This window comes from Salmo trutta, chromosome 8 (genome assembly GCF_901001165.1).
Source record: "Salmo trutta chromosome 8, fSalTru1.1, whole genome shotgun sequence".
In the NCBI taxonomy this organism is placed as follows: Eukaryota; Metazoa; Chordata; class Actinopteri; order Salmoniformes; family Salmonidae; genus Salmo; species Salmo trutta.
Window position 1 is genome coordinate 15,494,410 of NC_042964.1, and position 22,234 is coordinate 15,516,643.

Sequence of the window (22,234 nt, forward strand, 5' to 3'; positions counted from 1 at the left end):
TCGCACCCTCCCTCTCCCCCCTCCCTCTCTCTCTCTCTCCCTCTCTCTCGCCCCTCCCTCTCTCTCTCTCTCTCGCCCGCCCTCCCTCTCTCTCTTTCTCTCTCTCTCTCTCTCTCTCTCTCCCTCCCTCCCTCTCGCCCACCCTCCCTCTCTCTCGCCCGCCCCTCTCTCTCGCCCGCCCTCCCTCCCTCCCTCTCTCGCCCTCCCTCCCTCTCTCGCCCTCCCCCCTCTCTCGCCCTCACCCCTCTCTCGCCCTCCCTCCCTCTCTTGCCCTCCCTCCCTCTCTTGCCCTCCCTCCCTCTCTCTCTCGCCCCTCCCTCCCTCTCGCCCGTCCTCCATCCCTCTCGCCCGTCCTCCCTCCCTCTCGCCCGCCCTCTCTCTCTCGCCCGCCCTCTCTCTCTCTCTCGCCCTCCCTCTCGCCCGCCCCCTCCTCCCTCTCTCTCGCCCGCCCTCCCTCCCTCTCGCCCGCTCTCCCTCTCTCTCGCCCCTCCCTCCCTCCCTCCCTCTCTCTCTCTCGCCCGCCCTCTCTCTCTCGCCAGCCCTCCCTCCCTCTCTCTCTCTCGCTCCCCCTCCCTCCCCCTCTCGCTCGCTCGCTCACCCGCTCGCTCGCTCGCTCACCCTCCCTCCCCCTCTCTCTCTCGCTCACCCTCACTCAATAACATTTGTACTATATTCCCTCATATTTCCTGCACACACACTAGGCTAGCATCAGATAATGACATTGCAATACATGCAACATTGGGATCAATGTTATTCATGTCTAAAATCTCTGTTTTCCATTCACCCGTCATCTAAAATTGCTGTTTGTATTTGTGTTTTACTCCCTGCGTTACAGCCTCTGAGTGAAGTGTCTGTGCTGACAGGCAGCCCTTTTGAATGGATTTGAATGGGTCTGTGACTTAAGGAGTCAATTTGACTTGGTTGCAGACGCCGCAGTCTGGTGTGAATGGAGAATTATGCAAACCCAGGCGGAGGAAATATTTCCGAGACGACAAAACTGAGACCTCAGCCAGTCAAACCGAGAAAGAAACGGAGGAAAGGAGAGTTCACTCTGACGTTTAACTTTGAGTGACGGCTTGTCAATAGGCAACGTGCCAAAACACCATATCTCATTACATAAGTGATTAGTAAGGTGGTTTGTCTTTGTTATGGGTTCATTAGAGTGGGACCCTCATAGTGTGTGTCTTGGTGAGCAATTTAGTGATTGCAGTGTTTCCTGTTGTTTCTTGACCGTATTATTTGACCGATTTTTGTCTCCGGTTCAGCCAGAGACCGAATGGATCCCAATACAGGAACGGTCAGCTAGGTCATAGCCAATTACACTCCCCTGTCTCCCAGTCCATCCAATCAGCTGGGGTTATGTCAGACAGCATTGCAGGTTGACCCCCTACCCTAGACAATCCATATGTGGCTGCATCGACTCAGGGACAGGTCATGTTTTTGTTGAGTTTTACATTCCGTGTATTGTTCTGCCAGAATCCAACTGCCTGTCTCTTATAAAATTGGCTCCCGCCAATTTAGAAGTTTTGGTTTAAAAAAGAAAACCCAACAAGAAATAGGCTAGGTAGATTATAATGTGTTTATTCCAGTTCCATTATTTCAGTATGACGTTTTGGCAAAGTACATCATCTCAGGTTTTGGCTCGCCCGTGGAGGGTAGTTAATCGCAAACAGGGCGAGGTGGTTGTCATGGCAACACCCGCTCACCTGACGCGCCGTGGCGATATCAGCCGTTGTTGCCATGGCTTACCTCGAGCCAGGCCTCCCGAGGGCGTCTTATGACAATTCATGAGCTGGAACGCCACACTTATACACCCACCACCTTCATCCCTTGCTCCATCCATCCCTCACTCCTCCACCTATCCATCCCTCTCTCTCCCTCTCCCTCCCTGCATCCATTTGTGCCACATTAGGAAGGATGTGCCGTGAGAGGGAGGAAAAAAAGAATGGAAAAATTGATGGCGCCTGAGCTTTGCATTATAATAGAGCAGATTTCCCTTGCCTTTATACTCAGAATATCTGCATTTATTCAGTTAACTGTACACTACAGCTTCTGCATGCCTTTATTCTCTTGCCTGGTGGGACAATAGAACTCAGGCCATTGAGTATGTGCATGTGTTTAGTAATACTAATAATAACGCTAGCCTACTGACAATATAGTGCTTTTCAAGACAATCAAAGGTCTTTCTCACCTTGGGATTGTGTGTGCGTGCTTATGCTAACATCTCTGCCGACGAATACCTCAGCCATCACTCACACATGGACAGGTGTCTTGAAAGTGCCAGTGCATTGTAACTGAATGGGCTAAAGCTAGTGCTGTTATCTTCTACAAGCTGTCGATCGGTGGCTAGCTGTGGCATAGGACTCACTGACAGCAGGCAGTTTAGATATACACTAGCTAACCAATCCAAAGTACATTCCCAGCAGCATGTCTGAATCTAATCTAAACACAGTAAACCTGCCCTCTGTTGTAAAACCTGCCCTCTGTGACCATGTAGGGAAGTGGTATTTCTCCATGTATTTAGGACGATATATTTGATACGTTATTTTTACATAAGACATCAGCAAGACGAGTAAAACAAAAAGTAGCACTACAGTATTCATGGAACAAAATCTGGCGGGTTGGTATCTAACCCCATATAAAGTAGTGTATGTGAGAGTGACTCAAGCAGGCGTGGCATGGTAACATTATACTTAGCATGATCCCATCAGATAACATTGAGGATCGGGTTGCACTTTGTTGCTGCTCGCATTTGTGTGGACGCATAAGCTCATTCTGCCCTAATGAAAACGGCTTTAGTTTCCTTGCGTGGGAGAAACTGTGGAGCTAGGTGAACTAATTGTGGGTGGTGATGTACATTTAGGACAACTCTGATCGTTATCATACCAATGAAGGCCCGGCCAACTCGGTTTTGAAACGGGTGTTGTAGATCGGCGATACCCCAAACCATGTTGACTTGTAAACCTTAGAAGCTTGGAGAAGTAGCAATTTCAGAAAATATCCTGTTACTGTTTTGAAGTGTTGGCGTTCAAAGCAAGGCATTACTTGTTCGGTTGTGCGTGTAGTGCATTTTTGTCAGAACAAATCATGTGTTTTCAGCATGGAGCTCGTGGCAATCACGTTTTACAAGCCAATGATATGCAAACGAGCAGTTGTATCCAAATATGTAAAATGGTTTGGCGTACCTGATTACTGATGGGTCCTGGAACACATTCAAAGTGAGGAGCAGTGCAGCTTGAGATTGGATGTTGATATCAGTTTCATAGTGCCAACTGATTGCAGTGAGAGAGGTATGATTGTGGTGTCATCAGACAGCAAAAGCAGGGCCACAGGCTGGAACGATGAGCCATCGCAGCTTGGCTTACTGAAGTTATATGACTTGGCAACTGCTTTAGCCTGTTCATAGAAATACATGATATGACACTCTTACAATGTGTCATGTCAGGAGTCCTGTAAGACAGGCTTTTTACAGCTCCTGAGTATGCAGGCTTTTGTTCCAGCCCTCACTGTCACACCTGTTTTAAAAAAAAATCAATCTGGTATTCCGTCTGGGGGGTGTGATGCTGTTGGGCTAGAACAAAAGCCTGCATGCCAGGTAGCTCTGCAAGGTGGTTGGAGACCCCTGCTGTTGGGCTTTTGAAGCTGGATATACGTAAGACATCTCCAGGCACACCTTGATAACCACACACAAACACCCATTGTGCATTGTGGGGGGAAAACATTGTTTTGAGTTAGACTGATATTGATTTAGATTTACCATGAGCCCCTTGAGAAACAGCTAGTGTTTTCATGCTGTTCTGAGACAGGAAAGAGCAGGTGTTTGGAAGCCTAATTGTCTATCACAGTCAACTCCACTGTTCTTAATATCTCAATATTTACCCATGAAGAGGTTATCATTGTTAGGTACGCTGGAGGTGTTTGACAGTAAAGTTAAATGTTGAGGGACTGAAATTCATATGCAACTAATAAGCTAGTCAACTACGCTGAACAAAAATATAAACGCTAAATGTAGCATTGGTTTCATGAGCTGAAATAAAAGATCCCAGAAGTGTTCCAGACACACGTTTCTCTCAATTTGTGAACAAATTTGTTTACATCCCTGTTAGTGAGCAGTTCTCCTTTGCCAAGATAATCCATCCACCTGACAGGTGTGACATATCAAGAAGCTGATTAAACAGCATGATCATTACACAGGTGCACCTTGTGCTGGGGACAAAAAAAAGCCACTCTAAAATATGCATTTTGTCACACAACACAAGGCCACAGATGTCTCATGTTTTGAGGGAGCGTGCAGAGAATTGAATGTTAATTTCTCTAACATAAAACCTTGTTTTAGAGAATTTGGCAGTACATCCAACCGTCCTCACAACTGCAGATCACGTGGCGTCGTGTGGGAGAGCGGTTTGCTGATGTCAACGTTGTGAGCAAAGTGCCTATGGTGGTGGTGGGGTTATAGTATGGGCAGGCATAAGCTACGGACAATGAACACAATAGCATTTTATCTATGGAAATTTGAATGCCCAGAGGTACCGTGACGAGATTCTGAAGCCCATTGTTGTGCCATTGATCCGCAGCCATCACCTCATGATAATGCACATCCCCATGTTGCAAGGATATGTACTCAATTCCTGGATTTACTTATATGAACTGTAACTCAGTAAAATCTTAAATCGTTTCATGTTGATTTTATAATTTAGTTCAGTATAGCTTGTCGGTAATTTTTAAGGAAGGAAACAGTATTGTTGAATGTTAAGGGACTGAAATTATATTGGAACTGATAAGCTACTCAGCTAGCTAGCTGTTAGCTATGCTACTTGCTTGCAGCTAGCATTTTTGTTGCAAGGAAACATTTGCATGGTATTGTAGGGGCGGCAGGTAGCCTGGCGTTTTCTTTTTTTTTTTATTCTTTTTTTTTTTTACCTTTTATTTAACTAGGCAAGTCAGTTAAGAACAAATTCTTATTTTCAATGACGGCCTAGGAACTGCCTTGTTCAGGGGCAGAATGAGCGTTGGGCCATTAACCAAAATGTTGCTGGATCGAATCGCCAACAAAGTACAAATCTGTCGTTCTGCCCATGAGGCAAGGCAATTAACCCTAATTTCTCCAAGGTCGCCGTCAATACTGGCTGACCCTGGCTGTGTCCCCACTCTCCGAGGGTGTCTCAGGGGAAGTGGGATATGAAGAAAAAACACCTCACACTTGTACAGCTTACCCACTTGTACATACAGTGAAACAGGACTATATAAGCACCCCCTAATTATTATATTATTATGCTAGCTTAGCTACCTCCATTTTACCTTTGTTTCCATTTTCTAAAACAAAGAAAAAAGGTACTAAATGATGAAACTGGATGAGGTTTTGTGAAGAGAGAACACTAGATATTGCTTTTGCTTGGATCAATACCATCCATTACAACTGAAGGGTAAGCTATCACTGTAGCTCCATGTTCCCTAGATCTGAACTGAAACGGGGACCTTTTATTTTTACTTTCGCTCAAGCGAGGCCAGCCAAGTGATTTGCCTGTTTCTTTTGTTACTTCCATATATCTTTGTCTCCCATTTTTTGCCTCATAATTTTAATAACAGTACTTCATCAATCAGTGGATATACACTGCTCAAAAAAATAAAGGGAACACTTAAACAACACAATGTAACTCCAAGTCAATCACACTTCTGTGAAATCAAACTGTCCACTTAGGAAGCAACACTGATTGACAATAAATTCCACATGCTGTTGTGCAAATGGAATAGACAACAGGTGGAAATTATAGGCAATTAGCAAGACACCCCCAATAAAGGAGTGGTTCTGCAGGTGGGGACCACAGACCACTTCTCAGTTCCTATGCTTCCTGGCTGATGTTTTGGTCACTTTTGAATGCTGGCGGTGCTTTCACTCTAGTGGTAGCATGAGACGGAGTCTACAACCCACACAAGTGGCTCAGGTAGTGCAGCTCATCCAGGATGGCACATCAATGCGAGCTGTGGCAAGAAGGTTTGCTGTGTCTGTCAGCGTAGTGTCCAGAGCATGGAGGCGCTACCAGGAGACAGGCCAGTACATCAGGAGACGTGGAGGAGGCCGTAGGATGGCAACAACCCAGCAGCAGGACCGCTACCTCCGCCTTTGTGCAAGGAGGAGCAGGAGGAGCACTGCCAGAGCCCTGCAAAATGACCTCCAGCAGGCCACAAATGTGCATGTGTCTGCTCAAAAGGTCAGAAACAGACTCCACGAGGGTGGTATGAGGGCCCGACGTCCACAGGTGGGGGTTGTGCTTACAGCCCAACACCGTGCAGGACGTTTGGCATTTGCCAGAGAACACCAAGATTGGCAAATTCGCCACTGGCGCCCTGTGCTCTTCACAGATGAAAGCAGGTTCACACTGAGCACGTGACAGACGTGACAGAGTCTGGAGACGCCGTGGAGAATGTTCTGCTGCCTGCAACATCCTCCAGCATGACCGGTTTGGCGGTGGGTCAGTCATGGTGTGGGGTGGCATTTCTTTGGGGGGCCGCACAGCCCTCCATGTGCTCGCCAGAGGTACCCTGACTGCCATTAGGTACCGAGATGAGATCCTCAGACCCCTTGTGAGACCATATGCTTGTGCGGTTGGCCCTGGGTTCCTCCTAATGCAAGACAATGCTAGACCTCATGTGACTGGAGTGTGTCAGCAGTTCCTGCAAGAGGAAGGCATTGATGCTATGGACTGGCCCGCCCGTTCCCCAGACCTGAATCCAATTGAGCACATCTGGTACATCATGTCTTGCTCCATCCACCAACGCCACGTTGCACCACAGACTGTCCAGGAGTTGGCGGATGCTTTAGTCCAGGTCTGGGAGGAGATCCCTCAGGAGACCATCCGCCACCTCATCAGGAGCATGCCCAGGCGTTGTAGGGAAGTCATACAGGCACGTGGAGGCCACACACACTACTTAGCTTCATTTTGACTTGTTTTAAGGACATTACATCAAAGTTGGATCAGCCTGTAGTGTGGTTTTCCACTTTAATTTTGAGTGTGACTCCAAATCCAGACCTCCATGGGTTGATAAATTGGATTTCCATTGATTATTTTTGTGTGATTTTGTTGTCAGCACATTCAACTATGTAAAGAAAAAAGTATTTAATAAGATTATTTCATTCAGATCTAGGATGTGTTATTTTAGTGTTCCTTTTATTTTTTGGAGCAGTGTATATATATATATATATATATACACTCTTCCTCCTCTATCTTCATCCACTGTCCTTTCCCCTTTTCACCAGATAGACCATGAAAAACACAATTAAAATCTATCTAGGCTATTTGGCACTGGCGGAATGCTAAAACAACGGCAAACAACAACACTGATTAAAAAGTTTTCTGTCTGAGACTCCGTAATGAAGTGGTTTAATTGAAGTGGTTTTAACTGGCGCTACTGCTAGCATGCAGTGAGTTTGGAAGCCTTATCTAAAGGGATTTAACTGAACAAGTACCCTTCTAACGCCAGCCACTATAATGTATCATAAGGCTCCTTGGAATATAAGAGGAGTTGGCAACCTAGTCTGGGTTTTCAACCGAGTCTCTTTTACTTTTTGGATTGAAACCGGTCCAAGCCCTTACTCATAAATATGCATTTTCAGATACGTGTTCCTCAGTGGCTGGTTACTTTTCCTACTTACGCTCACACTTCTTTTGTAGAGAGATCATGTTAATGATTGTGATGACAAGATTACTGAAAGGTAGCAAGTTCTGCATGTAATGTGCATAATGTAATGCAATAATTTCAAGTTACAATCCTGTTATTAGCTGCTTTCATATTGTTTCCTTAGTGAAAGGCTGTAAATGTGAAAATTGAGAAATACTTTGTTTGGAACAGACACACACACACCACTGATGTAGATTGAAAGCGACTCTTATGTCCATGGTGCTTGGCCGTCTAGATCTCATTGTCCCCTGTCAGGAGCAGCAGCCCTGTCGTTCTGGTGACCAGCCTGCTGTATTTTTGTGACAGTTTGGGTGCAGAGCTCCTAAAAAAAAAAAGGCCACATCGCCGAAGAAGACCTCTGAGGAATCAGTGATAGTGTCCCCATGAATCCTTCAGGCCATCTTTTTTTCTTTTTAGATCCCATTTTAGAATGTCTCCAGCTAGCTGGGTTGTGTTCAGTGGGGCACACCTTAGCAAAAAGTTTTGAATAAGTAAATGAAAAGGTCTGTTTCTTATTGCACAAGTCCAGGTTGTCCCTTTCTGTTTCAGTCCATTTTATTCCGTTTGGTGCATAATTAACATGCCCCTTGCCTGGTAGCACGTTGACATGACATTTTCTTCACCGTGCACCAATCAGATCAGGGACCTGTATTTCACGCTTCAAATTTCCTGTATTGCGATGATCAATCTTATCCTGTTGGAGATCTTATTTTTCTTACCTCCCCCACTAGACAGATTATTCTCAATTATTAGCTCATATGCAAGGGTATCTGTGTCATCAAATAATGGGATGCCATTCCACATTACCTCATGCGCAGGCCTAAAACACTATGCCTTCAACATTAATGAGTTATGGTCTAAACCAATTTTCCCCGCTAGACCAAAATATATTTTGTATTTGACATTCTTCAAATAGCCAACCTTTGCCTTGATGACAGCTTTGCACACTCTTGGCATTCTCTCAACCAGCTTCACCTAGAATGCAGTCTTGAAGGAGTTCCTACATATGCTGAGCACTTGGTGGCTGTTTTTCCTTCACTCTGCGGTCCAACTCATCCGAAACCATCTCAATTGGGTTGAGGTTGGGTGATTGTGGAAGCCAGGTCATCTGACACAGCACTACATCACTCTCCTTCTTGTTCAAATAGCCCATACACAGCCTAGAGGTGTGTTGGGTCATTGTCCTGTTGAAAAACAAATGATAGTCTCATTAAGCCCAAACCAGATGGGATGGTATATCGCTGCAGAATGCTGTGGTAGCCATGCTTGTTAAGTGTGCCTTTAATTCTAAATAAATCACAGACAGTGTCACCAGCAAAGCACCCCCACACCATAACACCTCCTTCTCCATCCTTTACGGTGGGAAATACAAATACAGAGATAATCCGTTCACCCACACCGCATCTCACAAAGACATGGCGGTTGGAACTTAAATCTCAAATTTGGACTCCAGACCAGTCTCCTCTGAACAGTTGATGTTGAGATGTCTGTTACTTGAACTCTAATGAACTTATCCTCTGCAACAGAGGTAACTCTGGGTCTTCTATTCCTGTGGCGGTCCTCATGAGAGCCAGTTTCGTCACAGAGCTTGATGTTTTATTGCGAGTACACTTGAAGAAACTTTCCAAAGTTCTTGAAATGTTCTGTATTGATTGACCTTCATGTCTTAGTAATGATGGACTGTTGTTTCTCTTTGCTTATTTGACCTGTTCTTGCCATAATATGGACTTGGTCTTTTACCAAATAGGGCTATCTTCTGTATACCCCCCTACCTTGTCACAGCATAACACATTAAGAAGGAAAGAAATTCCACAAGGTATATTTTAACAAGGCAAACCTGTTAATTGAAATGCATTCCAGGTGACTACCTCATGAAGCTGGTTAAGAGAATGCCAAGAGTGTGCAAAGCTCTCATCAAGGCAAAGGGTGGCTATTTGAAGAATTTCAAATATAAAATATATTTTGATTTGTCTAACACTTTTTTGCTGCTTACTACATGATTCCATATGTGTTATTTCATAGTTTTGATGTATTCACTATTATTCTACAATGTAGAAAATAGTAAAAATAAAGAAAAGCCCTTGAATGAGGGGTACATTTACAGATTGTTGCCAACATCTACAAAGTAAGAGGTGTAGCTACATAGACAACACAACAATGTAAAATAACTTTTTATTGCACAGATTCAAGATGGTAGCATAATTTCAGTCATTTTGGTTTGCTTGGTCAAACTGTGATTGCTCTTTGATCTTTTTAAAGTCAGCCAAGACAGAATTTAAAAATATGATTTTCTGAGATTTAAGTGCAGCATCTCAATAACATTTGCAGAGGGTATAAACATTGTCTGTGCTCTTTTGGATTAAATAGCTCTAGATTATAATTCGGTATTATGATATGTTGTAGATGCACTATAATAGATAGTTTGGGGGCTATTCGCTAAATCTGTTTTAACCTCTATTTTGATGATACAGTTGCATTTTTATCCTGATATTATGAATCATGTCAAACGACGCAACATCAAATTGTGAATATTAGACAATGTGTATCGTATTCCCAAATGTTTCAAAATTGACATGCTACCTTTGTTTGACAAAATTCCTTATCAACATATTTAATGTGTATGATGACCCCGTTTTATGGTAACTAGCAATAGCCTTAAGATTTTACCCACCAGTATTACAAGTTCACCATTGCCAACCCTCCCTTGCGCTTACCATAGGTCACTGCGGCTCAATACAATTGCGTGGGAGACCATTTTTTGGATATACCACAATGGCCGCTGGATATACCACAATGGCCGCTTGTGACGCACTGTACTATACGTTCTCCACTGCAGACACATCTCAAACTTTGAAGATAATGTTCACACCCACAGGAAAGGGGAAAAAAGGCACTCTCTTTTCCGGTAGCAATTATCATCAACTGTCCGAAAATACTCTGAGACTGACTGGAATAGTGTGTGGTGGTAGTGGAGCAGTATGTTACTCTACGTGGGAGTAACTGGGGCTGGTTGACACAACATGGACAAACAAAAGTCAATCGCAAAACATCCTCCATGACTGTTATACTGTTGTACGGTTGAACGCTCCCAAACACTGTCATACTGACCCAATGTTGAGAAACTAGCCGTTTCTCATTGACGGACAATTGGTGAAAGAATACATGAATGACTCGTAGCCTGAGAGACTGCTAAAGTTACAATACATCAAGCTAGTTTTCTTCACTGGAAATAAAAAGTAATTTTATTTCACAAAACATTGCCTTGTTGGAATATTCCTTGACTATTTGTCTTTATACACCACCTAAGGTTCACAACTCGAATTCAACTATTCATTTGGTACTTTTTCTACCTAAAACACATTTCTCTCTCTTCAGGATAGGCTTTGAGGACCGTAACAGGACTGCGGCGCAGCGCAGGGAACCGTAGCATACGGAGCACTTGCTTCAGGCCCACCAGGGAAGGCCTGACCCCTCCATTGGGCGGATCGGCAGCCAGGCGGAGGGGCCATGTTGACTGCACGCCTGCTCCTCTTCGCCAGCCTGTTCGCGCCAGCAGCTCTGGGTAAGCCCGTGATGCCGCTGTCCCATTTCATGTGTCAGTTTGTTTCAGTGTCTGTCACTATTTTAAAATGTCTTTCTCTTACCCCATCCATGGTGACTGATTACTGGTTTTTCCCAAATTCCCTTGCTCTCACTTTTTCCACAAATCTCTCTCTCTCTCTCTCCCCCTGGCCCCTATGTATCAGTCTGTCTATGTATAGTATCTTTCTCGTAGACTTTCTCTGTTTTTCTCACTCTTCAGACAATAGAATATAGAAACCGTCTTCAAATAATTATTAACACAGTTTTGGCATAACGCACGTAGGAAAGATAGTAAAATGTGTGGTAAAGAAAGAAATGACCGGTACACTGGGCTCTGCATTAAGATATTGAGATCACTTCACAGGCATTTTTTTTTTCACCTTCTGAACAAATTGCAACCACCTCAGATTTGACCAGTCTCCCCTTGGCCCCTGCCATTTTGTTTCAGTGGCAAAGTAAATTAAGTAATTTAAATTCAGCTTAAACTAGGGTTTGGCAACGGGGGGAGGCATCACGCAATGGCCCATGAAGATGCTAATTTGATACGGCAAAAACATTAACGAGAGATTCCATGCAAATTGAATTGTTTTGGTGCCGAATCTTTTGGCTGGGTGGCGTTGCGCTTTAGCGGCACGCTAATCAAAGCTAGCTCTTCCGCATAATGGTTTTTCCATAATGTTTATTGGGAGTGGTGTTACGTGCCTTCGATGTGTCACGCACCTGCCTTTTGTATTACTCTATTGATCCGAAGGGAACCGAGACATTATGAAGCTGCAAATTTACTGCCGACCCGCCAAAAGAGCTTGGGAGATAAAATATCGGACAATGGGTTGCATATTAAAAACGCTGCGACTGCTGTGGCGCCATAATTCTTTCTACACAAAGAAGAGATGCACAGAAAACATAACACCCAGTATTTTCTTTGTGTCTTAGTTATTCTTTTGTTAGCCTCAAAGTGGCTTAGTGTTTATTCTTTGAAGTGGGGCAAAGATCATGCATTTCTAGATGCTGTCAGCAGATTAGTCCCAGATGTTTTGGAATGCTTCTGGTTGTAATGCTCGCGCAGGGGTTTCTTTTCTCTCCGGTCTCTCTCCCCTCCGGGGGACACTGTCCTACTTTGGAATGGAAATCCCTTGTCAACCCCCTCCACTCCCAATATGTTCAGACCAAGCACATAACTATGCTCCAATCACACCCACAGACTGGCCTGCGTCCCAAATGGCACCCTATTCCCAATATAGTGCACTACTTTTGACCAGGGCCCACCAGGGCTCTGGCCAAAAAGTAGTGGACCATATAGGGAATAGGGTGCCATTTGGGATGCAGTGATGGTCTCCTCTGCTCACAGCTGCCTCTGCCTGCCTCCTATGTTTGTACATCAACATGTACACAACTGTCCGACCCCTTCCCACTTAAACCCGTCTGAAGTAAGGAGAGGGAACGAGGGAATGCCCTTGGGGGAACGTCGGTGCGGAGTGGCTGGGATCTCTAAACATTTCTGGGATTAACTCAATGATGGATTCCAAGTTGAGGAGCAATGGGAGGGAGGGAGGGAGGCAGAACAGACAAACAAGCTGACAGAGAAGGGTAAGCTATGCTCCAAAACGCATGAGAAGCGAACACACACACAGTCCTCCTGTCTTGGGTAATGCCGAGGAAGCCAAACGCCTTTGCAACGCCACATTCATCATGACAAAATAATGGAAACACTTGAGTAAATGAGGGATACAAAGTATATTGAAAGCAGGTGCTTACCCACAGGTGTGGTTCCTGAGTTAATTAAGCGATTAACATATCATCATGCTTAGGGTCATGTATAAAAATGCTGGGCAGGCCATTATTCAGGCCACTGTGGCTATGCACCCATCCACAGGGCAAAAGTGGTCACTGAATGGTTTGATGAGTGTGAAAACGATGTGAACCATATTCTGTATGCCCTCCAATAGAGTTCCAGACACTTGTAGAATCTTTGCCAAGTTGCATTGAAGCTGTTCTGGCTCGTGGTGGCACAACACCCTGCTAAGACACTTTTATGTCTGTGTTTCCTTTATTTTGGCAGTTACCTGCATGTCTTTGTGCGTGTGATTGTGCAATACCCCAGGAAGGATTCCATATTTATTACATTCTAGGGAAATCAAAGGGAGAATGCCCCATGGACTAGTCCTCGAGACAAGAGAATCGTGAAACTGACACCCATTTCTCACAAAAAGAGCCCAGCGCACACATCTAAATAGAAGTGGATTTGGCCACGCTGGAGAGGGAAGAAGACATTTGCCGTGAGAGTGTGTGTGTGTGCGCGCCTGTGCATATTGTTCAGCTCAGAGCTTTAGCAGGTAATTGACCATCCAGGCATACACCCACACATAGAGGGAGACATACAGACTGGAATACACAGGAATACCTCACACTCATTCACACACAGGCACGCACACTCACAATCCCATCTGCAAGGCATTTACACGGCTCATCATCTGCATATTGTGTGTTAATTCAGAACGCTTCCCGCAGCCGATGTGAAATGTCACCTGAGGGTATCCCAGCATCCCCGGCTACGGGTATCCATCAGAAATATGCTAATTCTAATCCAATCCCATTGGCTCCATACAAACCCCACCAAAAATAGTTTATTTCTCAACGTTTCCAAACCTGACATCCCTTAATGAATCTCCTTGTGCTGAGGCATTCACTACTGTACACCAGGGTATCCCTGCATTTGCCTAATTAAACAAATTACTTTCCACGCTCCTATTTCAAGTGGGGAAACTTCAAGAGAGCCTACTGGGGCATGTTCAGTTTTGTTGGGATTATGGAGCGTTTGTGAAGCGTGGAACGTAACAGGCCTGCTTCGTCTGAGCAGGTGGGGGTACTGTTGGTGTAAAAGGTCAAGCTCTATCTGAATTGTATGAGTAGTTGTTTTAGTTCTCCCTTGTATCCCAGAGAACGTGACGCACATGTCAACAAAAAAAGGAGACAGCGCTAGCATCTTATGCCAAAGAGAATTGAAGGTCATTTGAGATTTAAATTTGGAAATTAGTGCTTAGAGCAAGAGTGAAACACTGCATGTTTTAGGGAAACATTTTGATTCTTTGGGGGTTCGGTAAGACTTTTACCTGATGTTTTCTTACTCAAAGAATTCAATATGAGCAATACAGTTTAGCACATTGGCATTCATGGGCACAAATGACTTGATGTGCGTTGCTCTCAACACCTTACTATAACTCTGTTAGGCCCATTTAATAATATTGAAATTGCGCAGATAGTCAGGAAAAAAATTATTCAGGTTGATTAAACATTTGTCAATCGGATGCCAGTTTATTCCATATCTCTGTTTACTGAATAAAATAATGTTCCTTTGCTGTGTCAGTATTTCCGGTTCGTTCCACCCGTTGTCAACTCACCCGTGTATCATTTTCATAGAATTATTTGTTTTAGGATAACCTGAATGTGCATAATCCAGGTTTCTTTATATTCTAATTCAATCATCTAAGTGGTGTAATTCCCCAATATATCTTGCCTGGCATTTTGGCTTTTATTATTAGATTTTTTTTATTTTTTTTTAATCTTCCATACCTAGCAACAAAATCAATACCCAGTTCCTACTCATACTTGAGAGGAAAGTGGCTTTCGCGTTCTCGTGGCGTCCATCGTCTGCCTCTGCCATTGCCAAAGTGCTGTCAGAGCTCGGAACCCGAGTGAAACATGACAGCAACATTAAGCCGCGCTGGGCCTTTTGGGCTCGTGGGGTTAAATACCCCCACCAGTTTTATAGTTTGTTCGCACTGCCCCCCCCCCCCCCAAATATATCTTCCAAATGAATGAATTAGGACTCCCCCCATGCGGCTCCCAATGCATAATTCGGTAAGCATCGGGTGATGCCATTTAAAGTGGCTTGTGGCAGGCTGAATGGCGTTTAATGAGGACTGATATTGACAGTTGGGTCAAGTGGCGGAGGATGTTGGTTTACATTAGGTGGAGTAATGTGTGCGTGTGGCGCCCGACGGACTAGGCAGATAAATATTATAGAGTGACCCTTCAAACGCTACAGGGTTCCCTGCCCAAAATACCAGGGGTTGGGATGAAAATGGTCAAGTGGGAGAAAAGTGAGTAGGCAGAGACAAATGGAAGCCATGGTGTGTGTGAGAGAGAGAATCACTTTATCCAATTTGCATAATTAAGTATTTATCTCGGCAGACAGATCTGTGTATTAACCGCACACGTACACCAGATGGTTAAGTTAATATTAGAAAACAGCATTACGTTAAAACAAGCTGACATTCCTTCACATATCTGGCTTATTTGCATTCCATGGAAAGTCTCGGATAGGATACCGTAGGTGTTCCAATCAAAGCCTGCTATACATACTACACATAGTTATGCAAATCTCCCAGTGCTTTATAGGATTGGCCCTGTAAGCTCATCCACCGCCACATACTGTATTCACACACAGGCACGACGTGGGGGGGGGGGGGGGGGCAAGGCTGTCCTTCATCCTCTTTGCCTGGTTATGTGTCACCACGGCAGCAGCAATTTTTAAATCCACCCCTCACGGTCATACAGTATGCTTTGCCTAATTACAGGGATTATGGCTCTATCTGCACTTAGGCACTTCTCATGCAAATTGATATGTGTACTTTGCATGGGCTTTTTCATTTGAATCTCATGATGAATCTGGTTTCATACGAGCGTGCTGTTCTGTGCTGATCAAACAAAGAATAGGCTACAGTAGGTTGTGATTCCTTTGGGTTTTTTTAGAGGTACGTTTTTACTCCCTGGGTCCAAGGTAGACGTTAGCCAATTGTCATTGATTGGTTTGTTTTGGTGTTGTTGTTTTGTGAGATGGGACACATGGCTCGTGTTTGGACATGAAACAGTTTAAGCGCCAATAGACTACAACTGCTACGATGGCCTGCTGAACAGGCTCCCCCTACAGTATGTCCGCTGAGAACGAAGGCACATCAACTCAAGGACACAATCATTTGTTCTTGGTCTATTCCTTTTTAGTGTGTGGCATTTTATGTCAGTCAAAGGGTCAACCTAACAACAAAATATAACCATAACAAACACAATTGCCACAAAAGGCACACAGTACATTACGATTCCACATTTAGCATCTTATGAATAAAAGCCTTGCCGTTGTTCCTATGTGTGAGAATTGGCTTTAGCCTGGTATTCTTAGCTGATTGTTCTATCCCACCCGGGGGCAATTGGTCCACTGTAGAGTACCATGATAATGTTCCTAATGGAGCTCAGAGGACAATGTAGACCAGTACAGCCTTTATTTTACACCACAATGGAATGAGGAAGGGATTAATCATTTATCATTCAATCCAAACTGCGCCACCCCCCCGCCCCCCCCCCCCCCCCCCCCCCCCCCCCCCCGCAATTGTAATTTACCACTTCACCAGCGAGGGAGAATTTAAGCGCTTTTCTTTTTCTTTTCTTCTGAAACCGAGAATACAAAGGATATAATTACATTTACCTGAAACAAAAGTTTAGTGCTGGGAAAAAAAAGAGCTTTGACATGCTCTCTACCCTAAGTTTAGCAGGAAGTGATGGACAACACGAATGCCCCGTCGAATCAATATATGAAGTATTGTAAAGTCTGCATTTGGGACCGAAGGCTGGGATCAAACATTACAGTGAGACTGATTAGACCTTGAGGATAAGAGAGACAGAAAGGGATGGCTACTGTGGATGGCCTTCAATGTGACACACTAGCCATGGAGGGAATTCAATACAGCCCATTGACAAAAGAAGGGCTTTATTGTAGGAAAAAGCTGCGGCCTCGTTTGGGAATCTGGCTGGCCCATTCCATTTCCTTATTAATTGTGTTTGAAGACTAAAAGAGGAGGGAGGAAAGGGTAGAAGAGATACACAGCTTTCTCTCAGAGGAGGAGGCCCCTACTCCTACACATTTTGTTTGAAACAATGTCAGGGTCACGCTGATTCAGGTTATCTGTGTACTTCTTGATTGGACGAGTGGTATCTTGAGAGAGACACACATGCACTCACCCTTCAACCCCCCCCCCCACACACACTCCCTTAACCTCTTTCTCACACACACACACTCCACTGCCTCCACACACACACTCCACTATAGCCCCCCTCCCCACTAGAAATAGTTCAGGCAGTCTTTGAGGTCACAGCGTGCCTTCGATCCCATACGGGAGCTGTCGTGCCGCTGGAGAGATTGTCAATTTAGCCATTGATGGATCACCCTGTGAAGTCACCTCCCACTGTCCTCCCCTAAGTCCACCCAGGGCCCAGCTTAAGGCTGTTAGCGGCATGCCCGTGGGAGTGGGGAGACATGATAGGAATGAAACCTCCTCCTCTCTCACCCTGCAGACACTACAGGTTACAGTACACATCAAGGAAGATAAGAAAGAAAATGAATTAAGCGCTTGGACGTCCGGTGTTTTTCCTAAGGCATCATTTGTATGTATTTACTTCGGAGCTGTTCCTGAATAAGTTATTCATTTTTAGGTATTGGTTGTAGTTAATAATCGGAATCATTAGGATCTGAAAGGCTACTCTGAGATGTTTGATACATATAGCCCCTGTAGTATGTCGTCTCCGAACTAAAATGGCAGGACAGTCCAAAATGAGAGGAGTCCGCAGTTAACAGCTGTCATTTAGGGGCTCTGTAGTTATTTTCATCCTGGAAAACCACTGAGATTTCAACGGATAGGACATGGAGAGACCTCACAAAAGACTGACTGTGTCAACTGAGAAACATTGCAGGTGCACATTCCCCCCCCCCCCCCCCCCCCCCACACACACACACAGCGCATACACTCCCTGATCACTGGCCCTTGTTCAGTGGCATGAGGGACTTGAAGGGGATCCTTTTTCACTGTGATAATGCAGTCCTTTCTGCCTGGTGAAATGGGCAGGAGAGAGCAGTGGAACGGGAGACCCAGGGAAAGGAGCATGTCACTCTGCAGTGCAGCATCAAGCAATGTGGCATGAGATATCTCTCTCTACAGGCCCTCTGAAGGAGACAGTATGTGTACTCAGTCTGCTGTTTGAATAAAGGCTTATATTAAGTGTGGAGACATTTTAAATGTGTTAGTACTGCTTTTCTTGTTGACGCTAATTAACTAGATCTTTGGCAATGGACTATACGTATTAAGGTTCTAGCCTTGATCAAGGGAACTGCCTTGTTCCCGGAGCCTTGTGTACGACACTGTGTGCGCGCAAACTTGTTCACGCCTCATTCTCAAGTGAACTGCGTAGCTACGTCGGACTGTTGCCCAAATCAAAACTCTCGACACGTTCCAACTCACGTCACGGTTTGTTTAGCGCACACGGTGGGTAACATCCCTCGCCATGCATATTCCAAGTCTCCGCCCTTTGTCTTCGCGTAATAGCCTTGCGTGTGATCACTTCCATTTGAAACGTGGGGGAGCGAAAGGGAATCAAAGTTCACCGGGTGCTGTTATTGCAGCTGTAGCGTAGCCACCCAAGCTAATCGAAGCGACACCACACCGTTGTTGTGCACCGAGTGTTTGCTCAATGAGATTACCTGCTCTCTGTGGGTGCCTGAAGAGCGAGGCATCGAGGAGTTGTCGGCTCCACCACCCCCTCTTTATTCCCCGTCCAACATTTCCTCTCCTCTCTCTCATCTCCTACCCTCATCTTTTTATACTCTCCTCTTTCTCTTCTCACACCTTCATCCTCATCTTTTCATTTTTATCTCGTTCTCCCCCTTCTTTCTCTCCTTTAGCGTGTCACGGTATGACTGGCAGGTCCTTGTTTAATAATAATATCGGGGAGAGCTCCGCCGCGCGACTCAATTAGCTGCTCACGCTACTGTGCGTTCTCGGCGCGCCGGCAGAACATGAGCTATTTGTCACCCGGCACGTGTATGGGTGCTACGCTACACATGTGCTGTAGCTACGCTAGCCATCACCATTCCCCTGGGTGGGTAGACTAGAGTAAACAAGAAACCAGTTTAACATTGTCTTCGTCGTCCTAAATATAGAGGGACAAAGGGACATCCTCATGTATGCACCTCTGGGCTAAATGGTGCCACCATACTTGTATGTTTTGGGGACTGTCCTAGAAAACGTCGTTGTGGGGGTGGGGTGTTGAGTGACCCCAACCATCCATGGGCATTTATTGACCCAGAGGGAGGGATAAATGGAAGGGAGGGAGGGTAAGAGAGGCTTGAAAGGTGCCAACCTGCACGTAGCCTACTGTATGAGTGCTACGCTAGCTAGCATCTTTCCTGTGGTATATAGTTATCCCTCCCTACCCACATTACTACAACACCCAATGCTATCTATGCTAATTAACAGAGCCGGGGGGGGGGGGGGGGGAAGAGAGAGACTACTGTATATTTTGTCTAACCCTTGAAGTGTGTGTGTGTGTGTGTGTGTGCGCGCACGCATGCATGTTGGGGGAAGTGTGTGCCAGAAAAGTGTGGACCAGCCTTTTTTAAACTCCTTATGTACTTGTCGATTTATCAGATCAATCTTTCAACAGTTTGCTAAACCACTTGCATCTGATACTGTTGCCCATTTAGATGTGATAGATGTTGCTATAAATATGAAATGCATTTAATCCCATTTTAATTTACACGTTTGAATAATTTGTGTTTTTCATTACGCAAGTAAACATAACCGCTAGAAGCCATAATTTGTATTAATTCATGCGTTTTACCCCTCAGATATTAAACTGCAGCAAAAAATGACGTTAGACAGGAAGAATATGCCATTTTGAATACATAAATGACCTAAGTTTATCATGAAGGTTCAAGCTACTGTACTCCAATAAAGTATGTGTATATGTCATGTGAAGAGGAGGAATCTTAAGTCAAACAAGTTTCTATGAGGGTACAGCAGTTGTGAACGTAGCTTTGTTGCCTAGGCTACCTCTCACACTAAGCAGGAGAACTAGACAAAAGTTAAGAATCCTCTTGTCCTTACTTGGCTTACCCTCGCACTCGAAAACAAAGATATTGCCACATTTCTCATAAGCATGCAGAGTTCATAAATGCGACGCAGGTTCTCATCCCTAGACAATATGGGCTTAATGTCAAATGTATTATCCATTATTATTTTTGCTGCCGAAAACGACTCTTCCTCTCAGTCCTGCTGTTGAATATACAATCTATGTGGTGGAGAGGGAAAGTGGTGTGTCCTAAATGGCACCCTAGTCCCTATATAGTGCACGACGTCTGTCCAGAGCCCTATGGGCACGACATATGAAGAGGGCGCCATTTAGGATGTGGTCCCACTGTGAGTGAGCGTATGGTAGTTTATTCTCTGTGTCGACTGATTGAGGTCAGAACAGATTAAGTGCTTTTCATTGTCAGTTTGAGGTCCGGGTTTCCATTGACAAACATTACCAGATGGGATCCTCACCCGCTGGTGTTCTCTCCAATACACTGTTATTGGCAATCCACATCATATTGTGGCTAAAGATACTATTATCCTTTATGTGGTGATTGTCATCAGGAGGGTGACATCACTGGCGTGAGTTATGCTGTGTTTACTCCGCTGTCTGTGCTCACAATAGCACAGTTGATGCAATTCACTTGAGGCGTGGATGCCTTTCAGGCTGGAACATTGCAGGTTTTCCCAATTCATTACAACATACAGTGGATTTAGATGAGTTTTTTTGTAAACCCTGTGGCCTTTGTCATAGGAAAACCTCAGGATAATATACTCCCAAAATGTTAACTTTTCAGGGTTAGGAAAAGGTTTGGGTTGGTTTACTATCACCTCTGGAAAGGCCTAAGGTCCAATCCAGCCTTTATATTCTTTTTATTTTTTTTGGCGGGGGGGGGGGGGGGGGGGTTGAATTAAAAATATTTAAAAATGAAAACTGTAGAAATGATAATGGACCTATATTCATACAGTTTCTTGCCTGTGTCCAGCTCGCTAATAATCACCTGAAATGAAAGCTGATCTGAGCTGACAAGGCAAAAATCTGTCGTTCTGCTCCTGAGCAAGGAAGTTAACACACTGTTCCCCGGGCGCCGATGACGTGTTTGTCAATTTAAGACAAACCCACGCACCTCTCTGATTTAAGAGGGGTTGGGTTAAATGCGGAAGACACATTTCGGTTGAATGCATTCAGTTGTACAACTGACTAGGGATCTCCCTTTCCCCTAGAGGACAATTTCTTTGCTAATTCTGACAGCGAGGAAATGTAACACGTTTTCAGTGCGGCCCACTGGATCTCATTGAAGACCGAATGCCTGGGTCGAAATGACTTTGACACCCCTGGCCTAGATCGTAATAAAGGTCTGTGGAGGTACGGTTGAATGGCATTTTAAGTGACTTCCCTTAGTCATCCAGTCACGGAACGCTCAAAGTAGATAGATACAGACAACATTCTTTGTTGTCTGAAAAATGAAAGATTAAAATACCACCAAAAAAAAGGAGACAAGACGTTGACACTGTGAGGTGAGTCTTACTGTCTCGTTTTACAGGGAGACATTTATACTTTCCTTCCTGTGTGCAGTCAGTCAGGTGTTGCTGGTTGATGCCATCTGCTGCGTGTCAGTGGTCCATGTGAGAAAAGGCCGTTCCTTTTCTCCCCTCACACAGGCAAAACATATATATATTTTTTACCTCAATTAAACTTTGTGTCCAGGCCGAGGTAAGAATAGTAATGCCAAATCTGGAGGTTTGTGTGGGTGTCTCTGTCAATGAGTGTGTGTGTGTGTGTGTGTGTGTGTGTCTGGGTGGTTTGAGGAGGCCGAGGGGGTGTTAGTTTTGGCTGATAACTTCCCCAGAGCAACACTGAGGCACACGGGGGTTGCAGCCAGGGGAAAGAGGGGGGAGATGAAAGGAGAGGAAATAGACTAACAATGTCGATGTGACGGCTAGCTGAACAAAGCCCAGATTTCTCTCTCTTGCTCTCTTTTACTCTCCCTCTCTCTTGTGAATCACCACTAACAGCAGTAGCTTCCGACTCCCTAGGCTGTCTTCCTGCTCTGGAAGAGCGCTCGGACCATCTGACA

The 22,234-nt window shown here is 44.8% G+C and overlaps 1 protein-coding gene across 8 annotated transcripts in view; it reads left to right on the top strand.

The window, feature by feature from the left end:
• Positions 1-22,234, top strand: part of LOC115198263 (adhesion G protein-coupled receptor L3) — a 304,863-nt gene that overhangs the window by 59,494 nt on the left and 223,135 nt on the right. For all 8 annotated transcript variants that reach the window (XM_029760110.1, XM_029760112.1, XM_029760113.1 and 5 more), the window contains one exon: positions 11,053-11,239. In XM_029760110.1, coding sequence (XP_029615970.1) covers positions 11,185-11,239 — 55 coding nt within the window. In that variant the 5' untranslated portion in view covers positions 11,053-11,184. The remainder of the gene's footprint in view (positions 1-11,052; positions 11,240-22,234) is intronic.